Source organism: Triticum urartu, chromosome 7A (genome assembly GCF_056163025.1).
Source record: "Triticum urartu cultivar PI428250 chromosome 7A, HENAU_Tu73, whole genome shotgun sequence".
In the NCBI taxonomy this organism is placed as follows: Eukaryota; Viridiplantae; Streptophyta; class Magnoliopsida; order Poales; family Poaceae; genus Triticum; species Triticum urartu.
Window position 1 is genome coordinate 7,757,773 of NC_141879.1, and position 9,542 is coordinate 7,767,314.

Genomic DNA, 9,542 nt, shown 5'->3' on the forward strand with positions numbered 1-9,542 from the left:
TCCCTCCGTAAACAAATATAAAACGCTTTAGAGACTTGACACGTAGTAGCTAGCAACATAACCGTTGACTGTTAAGAGGGCTAAAGACCAGTTGAGCCGGAGAGAACAAAGAAGCTATGGATCGAAGAAGCAAAAGGCAAATAGAGGAGAAGGATCACAAACGAAAATGACGAGGTCACGAGGAAGCAACATCTCATCTGACCAGCACCCTTTGCCAGCGGTGATTGACCACGTGGAAAGCAAGAAAACCAATTTACCCGTTGGAGGAAGAGGAACACTGGCACACATCCGACGTGGCACCACGGTACTAGCCACTATGCACACATAAGCCCAAATCCGGATGCTTCTTCCCTTAGTTCTATTGGTTGGGCTTCTCTCACTATCCGTTGTGGCTGCATTATTTCCGTTTGGATCTATATCAGCATTATTGTACTCCTAGCAGTAGTTAATTGTGCTTTGAATCTTTGACAGTCAGACTGATTCCGGTTGGTGGTCGTCATGCATTAGGGACATGGATACGTAGATAACATGACCTGTAAGCGACCGATACCCACAAGACTGTGGCCCCGAAATTGCATCCATTATTGTTTTTTAAGCCCCTTGTACATGAGTCCAGAACTCCAGGTCCATGATGCAGAATTGTTCTTCGTGTATGTGCTGCACGACCATGTCCAATAATTGTCTTGACAACTTGGGTTTCTAAATTAATTTTAGTTATAGTTTTTCTTATTTATTTTTCTGAAATAACTCCTCACCCATTATATTAATTAAGATAAAGTTAGTATTTATTAAAAAATAGCAATATCATGGGCAACCCTATTGCATCTCTGTTAACCTTGACCAAGGGATCTTGTTGTAGGAGCCGGCTATCTCCAACGCCTCTCAGTTTAAGTCCACGAGAGGGCTGACCTCATAACTTTTTGCAATAAGGCAGTCAGAGTCCAAGATGATAGGATTATGCATCGCCGAAGCAACATTACATCCTGCCAAGCTTGCATGGAGCTCCGCTTCCTCCACACTCAACACGCTATGTGGAAATCACACGGTGACAAAAGGACCACCCCCTCATAATCTATCACCACAACTCCAATGCTAGCAAAACCTTCATCGGCCATGAAGTTAGCATTGACATTGATCTTGATTATCCCTACAGGAGGCGCCTCCCAGGCCATACATAGTAACATGTCTAAAGGGATGCCAACCTGCTCAACAACCAATTTACCTTTATCAAGGCCGGAAGCAAACGTATCTTTTGAAGCCACCTTGGAAGACACTCAAAGATTATCCGGAATGTAATCCATGTTGAAATAATTTTTGGGACAGAGGGAGTAGAAGTTAAGAAGCACAACAACAATTCGGAGCTAGGACAACTACCCCCAAATTACAAAGAAGCGTATGCAGGAAAAAACGCACACGAACAAGCCCACATAATTGACACAACTTGGCAAGCCAGTATATATATTGGTTTCGCTTCTCCCACATGTACTGTACTGATGCATTGTTGGTTTTCTATTAGATCCATCAGCATTATTGCACTAGCTAATTGTTGCTTTGGATCTTGGTAGTTTGATTCTGGTTGGTGGTTGTCATGTACTCCTACTGTATTACGGAGATGGATAAACCGGAAGCAACCGATTCCGCGATATTGTGGGCCCCTAAACGATATCCATTATTGCACATTTTTAAGGGCCTTCTATTAGTCCAAATCGATGATTTGGTTCTTTTTGTCAACAAAACATGTGATGCACGATGGTGACCAATAGCTGTCTGCATGTAGCAGTACCAACATTTTTTCTAGAAGGAAACATGTGATTCACGGTTACCTCTAATCAATAACCGTGTTGACAATTTCACCTTCTAGATTAGTTGTAGTTATCACGATGTACCTTGTTAGTTGTTACACCGCCTTGAGTTAGGGACCTTTCATACGCGACAATATATATTTAATTCCACACATGTATTTTTTTGAAGTTATGAAGTCGATCGTAACTGATAAAACTCAAATGGTAAGCAACTACAATATATATGTCCATGAATGGACGCATTGCACAAACACGACGATTACATAGAGGTGTGACAGTTGTGGAGAGAGAGAGAGAGAGAGAGAGAGAGAGAGAGAGAGAGACGTGTCGGTTTCCAAAGGGCATACGACAGTTGACAAGGGGAGATTTTCCATGTCAATTCATCATAATCCCTTAGAAAAGAATATACTTCCTTCTTCTCAAAGTATAAAGCACGCTTGACTATGGTGAAACAATAACCTCCTTTGGCAACCACCTCCTGGTATGCGGGCAAGACGAAAAATAGGCCTTAACCTGGTTACGACTTCTCTGGCCTCTAGGGTTATCCCAAGCCATCACTCTAGACGCTCGGGAAGTGACATGATGGCGAATTTGCATTGGCACCACATGACAAGGCACTATGCATAAGCCGATTCCGGATGCTTCTCTTCGTTCTTAGGGCTGTGTCTCTCTCGTCTATTATAGCTGCATTATTTTGTGTTTGGAGCTATCAACATTATTGTACCATTAGTTAATTGTGCTTTGAATCTTTGACAATTAGATCGATTCCGGTTGGTGGTTGTCATGCATTAGGGAGATGGATAAGTGGATAACATGACCTGTAAGCAACCGATGCCCACAAGATTGCGGCCCCGAAATTGTATCCATTATTGGTTTTTAAGCCCCTTGTACATGAGTCCAGAACACTCCAGGCCGATGATGTAGCAATGTTCTTCGGTAAAAGAAGCATGCATATGCTGCACAACCATGCCCAATAATTGTCTTGACAACTTGGGTTTCTAAATTAATTTTAGTTATAGTTTTTCTTATTTATTTTCCAGAAATAACCCCTCACCCATTACATATTACTTAAGATAAAATTATACAATCGGTTACTACAAAATATGTCACACAGGACGGAACAGCCCTACCCAAAGCCCATCAGCTCTAGTATTTGTAAAAAAGTTAGCAATCTCATGGGCAACCTTATTGCATCTCTTAACCTTGACCAATGAAACTTGTAGGAGCCGGATATCCCCAACACCTCTCATTTTAAATCCATGAGGGCTGACCTCATTAGACAAATAATTTTTGCAATAAGGCAATCAGGGTCCAAGATGATAGGATTTTTTTTCAAAAACGGAATGACCCCAGCCTCTACATCATCATGATGCACACATTCATCAGATGACAGGATTATGCATCGCCGAAGCAACATGACGTTCTGCCAAGCTTGCATGGAGCTCTGCGTCCTCCACACTGTGTGGAAATCACACGGTGACAAAAGGACCACCCCCTCATAATCTATCGCCACAATTCCAATGCTAGGAAAACCTTCGCTGGCAATGAGGCTAGCATTGACATTCTACAGGAGGCGCCCCCGAGGCCATACATAGTAACAAGTTAAAAGGGGTGCCAACATGCTCAGCAACCAATTTACCTTTATCAAGACGGGAAGGAAGAGTATCTTTTGAAACCACATTGAAAGGCACCCAAAGATTATCCAGGAAAATAATACATGCCAAAATGGATGCCTTGCCGTCCCCAAATATCACATTACAGGATAACATGTCACTAGTGATCATCTATAACTGGTAATTGTGTTGGCATTTTGAGTTTACATATACATAATTTTTTAGGTTAGGGGATCCTTATATTTCGTCGACGTCCGTTACACACATATGTAGTTTTTAATCAAGGAAGTCCTCTTCGCCAAGCATTTTCCAAAAGCAAACAAGGAGATAAAATGAATTGCCGTCCATGTGTTCACTCACGGTTGTATCTCCTTCCATCTATAGGGTGCTCTGAACCCCACACCTGTCGACTTCCACTCGGCAAGCAACTAGACAATGTAATATTGGTTAACATTTGGTATCGAACACACATGCACACCCTCATTAGAAAAATACAGGTACGTGCAATAGTGAGGTCGGTCAATGTAACTCTTCACAAGTTATTTCCAAAAACGAATCCGATAAAACACGCCTAAACCTATTCCTTCATGATTACATCTTCTTTGGGCTTTAGGATTGTCCCAAGCCACGACTTTAGATGCTTGGGCCGCGTCAGAGTTGGAGAATTCATGGTTGTTGTCAAAGGTGATGTGCATGGAGGAACCGGTTGTCAAAGACCAATAAAACACGCGTCTGGTTGTAAAATTGAACATAGTAGCCAACTCAAAACTAAGATAGGAAAGAAATGTCCAAAAGCTATCGAGCAATGTACATGCGCGCGCACACATACATGGAGAACCAACCTGTTGTTGGATGATGATACCAGTAGCTGTATACAATCTTTTCTCCTCCCTATTCGGAACCTAATTAATATAGGGTGTCTAGCAATGGACTGGATCGCAGCAACTTTCCTAAAACGAAATGGATCCGCCGATCTTCTTGGGTCAATGCCCCCCTACCCTTGATCCAGTTCCCTTCTAAAAAAAATACTGTGGAATGGAAAATAAAAATGGCCTTCCTTTTCCTTGGCATCCCTGGTCTGGTTGGCCCACGCAGAGGCTAGTCGCCGCATCCTACGCACGCGCTTGCATCCCGCGCCTTGCCATTTTTACTCTCCCCGCCAACTATAAATCGCGCTCGCCGGGGGGAGCCATGCCTATCCATTCCTTCCACCCGTCGACCGATCCGCCGTAATCGATTCATAGAAATTTTCTTGGAAATCGTCGTCGATGGAGTCCCGGGCCATTAGCCCCGGCGAGACGGCGCTGCCGTACGCGTACGCGCCGCTGGCCCCGTCCGACGTCGCGGAGGAGCGCCGGGGCGGCGGCGGTGGGGTGAGGTGGCGCGCGTGCGTCGCCGTGCTCGCCGCGTCCGCCGTGGTGGTGCTGGTCGTGGCCAGCGCGCTGGCCGGGTCCGGCAGGGTGGACCGGGTCGTGGGCGGCGACGTGGTCGCGGACATGCCGCCGCTGGCGGAGACGGCGCGGAGCCGCGGCCGGGACGCCGGCGTGTCGGAGAAGACCTCCGGGGCGGCGGACGAGATGGTGGGGCTCCTCGGCGCCGGCGGCGACGCCGACGGGTTCCCGTGGAGCAACGCCATGCTGCAGTGGCAGCGCACCGGCTTCCATTTCCAGCCCGAGAAGAACTGGATGAACGGTACGTGCACGATCCATCCATTCCTCCATTAATCCCTTCCTTTTCCGGCGATTCAGATTCACATGAATTCCATTAATTTCTACGCGTTGTTAATCCGATCGATCAAGAAGCTGACTGGCTTTGCTCTTTGTTTGCTGGCGGCGATCGGCGGCGGCCTCCTCCCACTCCGGCGATGGACATGGATGCATGCATGCAGATCCCAACGGTTAGTACTCCTCGTCAACCGGTCCATGGATAGAATATTCTCGTTCAGCATCTCTTTTACCACTCGCTCGATGGCCGGCTGTCGCGGAAATTATTACCGATCGGAGTAGATAGATAACTCAAGCATCTTTTTGGGTATTTTGACTGAATCTGGATCGAGCTTGCAACGGCAGGTTAGTTGGTTTGGTTAGTTGTCAGAAAAGAAACCGAACGCAGAAATAAAACCGCGCGTGCGTCCGTGTTGCATGCACGTCTATAGCTACCTAGCTAGCAACGTGCCAGCAGATCCACAACAAAAGGTAGAAATAAAAACGGCCAGCACAGTGATCATCATGTGTCTCTCATGTACATACACATCTGTTCAAACTTCTTATTTGCTGTTGTAAATTACATCTGTTCAAACTCCTTTTTGTATTCAAACTCGATAGGTCATGCATGCACATCATATGGGTCCGCCAACGCAGCTACAGAGATGTGCCAACAAAGCACCCGTGATCATCTCGCAAAAAAAAGAAAATCCGCCACCCACATGGGCGCGCACGTCCACCTAATCACCGAATCGATCTTTAATTTCATAATGATCTAATTTGATTTCTTTGTGTTGCATCGCAGGTCCCGTGTACTACCGCGGATGGTACCACCTCTTCTACCAGTACAACCCGGAGGGGGCGGTGTGGGGGAACATCGCGTGGGGCCACGCCGTGTCCCGCGACCTCATCCACTGGCGCCACCTTCCCCTCGCCATGGTGCCCGACCAGTGGTACGACATCAACGGCGTCTGGACCGGCTCCGCCACCGTGCTCCCTGACGGCTCCCTCGTCATGCTCTACACCGGCTCCACCAACACCTCCGTGCAGGTCCAGTGCCTCGCCGTCCCCGCCGACCCCAACGACTCCCTCCTCCGCAACTGGACCAAGTACGAGGCCAACCCTATCCTTGTCCCGCCGCCCGGCATCGGCGACAAGGACTTCCGCGACCCCACCACCGCATGGTTCGACGAGTCCGACAAGACCTGGCGCACCGTCATCGGCTCCAAGGACAACCACGGCCACACCGGCATTGTCATGACCTACAAGACCAAGGACTTCATCAACTACGAGCTCATCCCCGGTCTGCTCCACAGTGTCCCCGGCACCGGCATGTGGGAGTGCATCGACTTCTACCCCGTCGGCGGCACCGATGGCTCGGAGGAGCTGTACGTGATGAAGGAGAGCAGCGACGACGACCGCCACGACTGGTACGCGCTCGGGAGGTACGACGCCACGGCCAACAAGTACACGCCGATCGACGCGGAGATGGACGTGGGCATCGGGCTGAGGTACGACTGGGGCAAGTTCTACGCGTCCAAGACCTTCTATGACCCCTCCAAGAACCGCCGCGTGCTCTGGGGGTGGATCGGCGAGACCGACTCCGAGCGCGCCGACGTCGCCAAGGGATGGGCGTCCCTCCAGGTAACGAACCAATATTTGTGTCAAATTCCTTTTACCATGCGATATAGTCGTCGCTGTTCTCTCTGTCATGCATGCATATGGATTGGATTGGGTTGAAGAACATGTCGCTGTAGCTCGCGTGCTTGATTAGCTAGCTGTCGCGGTCTCGTCGTTGCACGTTTCTTTCTTGCTTAACCACCTACCAATAGCAGCTGGTTGTAGCTAGGTCGCTGCTGGAGATTGAAATCTTCAGCTTTAAGATGACAGCTACAACGACATGGTCGGTCGCCCGGTCGTGATCGTACTACAATTTACTGGAAAAATGTTTTGAAAACGTGCATGCATGTTCCCTCCAAACTTTTGTTAATTCCAGTTGACCAAACAACAAACAAACGCGTAGTACATTTTCTTCTCCAATCTGTACAAGTTTGCCCTTTTTGTGAATCTTTTAATCCTCGTGGTACGCGAGACATGTTAATTATCACTAACCTACTTATCAATGGATCTCTAACATATTAGGCCGGCTGCCTTTGCTCTGATCGATAGGTTGGTTAATGAGTGCAGATCAAGCCTGCTTGTTTCTCTCCAAACACGGCAACTTGTGCAGCCCTACGGCTACGACACATGTGCACGCCACGTCGATCCCACGTGTAACCATGTGCCTTAGATAAATATATGGATTGGGTGTTGACCGTTGCTATGATTGAGGGACGACGCAACCGTATCTTAATTTGTCCGGTCCCGGCTAACCACCAAATTCAAACTTTATGTCTGGAGTTGTGGATCTCTATGTTACCCTACTTAAATCAATTATTACCACTTGGTCGTGCAACCCCATTTTCTATGCTTATGTGTGAGGCATCTCACACCATTGCTATTCATGTTTCTTTTTCCCCAAGTTTTTGTTTCCAACGTGCTTTGTTCATGATTGATTCGATGGTACGAGTGACAGGATGGTTTATCTAAAACTAATCTATGTATGTGCATTTGTCATGCAGTCGATCCCGAGGACGGTGGAGCTGGACGAGAAGACCCGAACCAACCTCATCCAGTGGCCCGTGGTCGAGATCGAGACGCTCCGCATCAACTCCACCGACCTCGGCGGCACCACCATCGACACCGGCAGTGTGCTCCCTCTCCCGCTCCGTCGCGCCACCCAGCTCGACATCGAGGCCACCTTCCACCTTGACACCTCCGCCATCGCTGCCGTCAACGAGGCTGACGTCGGCTACAACTGCAGCACCAGCGGTGGTGCTGCCAACCGTGGCGCTCTCGGTCCTTTCGGACTCCTCGTCCTTGCTGACGGTGCCCTCAAGGAGCAGACGGCGGTGTACTTCTACGTGTCGAGGGGCCTCGATGGGGGCCTCCAGACCCATTTCTGCCAGGACGAGTCACGGTCGTCGCTAGCCCAGGACGTCGTGAAAAGGGTGGTCGGCTTCACCGTGCCTGTGCTCGACGGTGAGGATCTATCCCTCAGGGTGCTGGTGGACCACTCGATCGTGGAGAGCTTCGCCATGGGTGGAAGGTCCACCGCGACATCGAGGGTGTATCCAACGGAGGCCATCTACGCCGCCGCTGGCGTGTACCTTTTCAACAACGCCACCGGCGCTGCCGTCACCGTGGAGAAGCTCGTGGTGCACGAGATGGACGACTCCTACAACCAGATCTTCACGGCCGACGATGCCTCAGCCGCCTTGTAGCTGCAATTAATCAAGCTCTTGGCCCGGTAATGCATACTCACCCATACTACATATTATGATTCGATTGATCGCATTGATCGATCGGCGACTTCCTCCCTCATGGATGGATGGAGATGGAGTACTAGCTACTCTAGTCATCCTCCTGTTTGTTTGTTGTTTTTTCTTCCTTTTGGATTTTGGGTTTTTGCTGAGATGAATTAGTTAGATGATTTGTTGGCAGGATGATTACTGCCTTCCAAGCGTAACTATTGGCAGGATGGATATGTATCCTGCGGCTGGACTATGATGATGATGATGATGATGATCATATTGATCAATCAATTGTAAATGAAATTATTGGGGAAAGAGCGGGGTACGCGTGTGCGCTGCCACCAATTTTTCGAAATGAAATTTTCTGACTTCCAACTTGTACGCACGGTGCTAACACTGCATGGATTTAATCACAATTTAATATCTGCTGTCCACTCGATCTAGAGCCCGTGTGGTAAGATTTCTGAATTGGTGTAACTAGGACAGTTTCTTTCTTTCTGATGTCTTATTGGTACTGTATTCTCTTGGGGCCCCTTCTTCTTCTTTTTGCAGGGTAGGGGCGTAAATGAAAAAGAAAACAGTTAACCAAGCAAGGAGATTAATAGATAACCGTATGTAGTGTGTAGCTTACGGTTCAACTACATTTGATTTATTTTTTTGACATGACATTCGAAATTTCGATGGAAGGTTCGATGTCTGATCCTCATTTTTTTTTGCCTTTGTCTGATTGTCTAAAAACTGCCCAATAACGCCACAAATCTTGAGGATCAGACATTGGCCAAAAAAAGTCTTTATTGTGCTGTACCAGGACAGCCGGTTTCATTCGGTCACATAATTCAGCCTGCTACGCTATACAGGAACTAGCTTCAATGCGGTGCAGTTTTGGCCCGTTCACACATGCTGGCTGAAGCAATAATTGCAAATGGGCCTCTGCAGCCAGAGCCAGTTTTAGTGAAATATTTTTCAACCCAAAAAAATAGTGAAATATTTTTCATTCTACTTTTCTACTTATATTCAATAATATTTTACAACTACACATAATCAAGTATAATAAGTCATGTATTTTAATTT

General features: G+C 47.7%; 1 protein-coding gene across 1 annotated transcript; it reads left to right on the forward strand.

Moving 5' to 3' along the window:
- The first annotated feature begins 4,592 nt into the window (after positions 1–4,592).
- LOC125525664 (sucrose:sucrose 1-fructosyltransferase) lies at positions 4,593–8,852 on the forward strand. The gene is made up of 4 exons (XM_048690662.2): positions 4,593–5,107; positions 5,304–5,312; positions 5,924–6,762; positions 7,740–8,852. Exons 1-4 carry the CDS (start codon positions 4,684–4,686, stop codon positions 8,439–8,441), a joined length of 1,974 nt encoding a protein of 657 aa, XP_048546619.2. The 5' UTR covers positions 4,593–4,683; the 3' UTR covers positions 8,442–8,852.
- The last annotated feature ends 690 nt before the right edge of the window (positions 8,853–9,542 follow it).

What these genes read in the sequence shown, in the direction of transcription:
- LOC125525664 (XM_048690662.2), top strand. Translation starts at nt 4,684, where the DNA reads ATGGAGTCCCGGGCCATTAGCCCCGGCGAGACGGCGCTGCCGTACGCG. An exon ending in AGGGATGGGCGTCCCTCCAG is followed by an intron (nt 6,763 to 7,739) that starts GTAACGAACCAA and finishes TTTGTCATGCAG; the next exon opens with TCGATCCCGAGGACGGTGGA.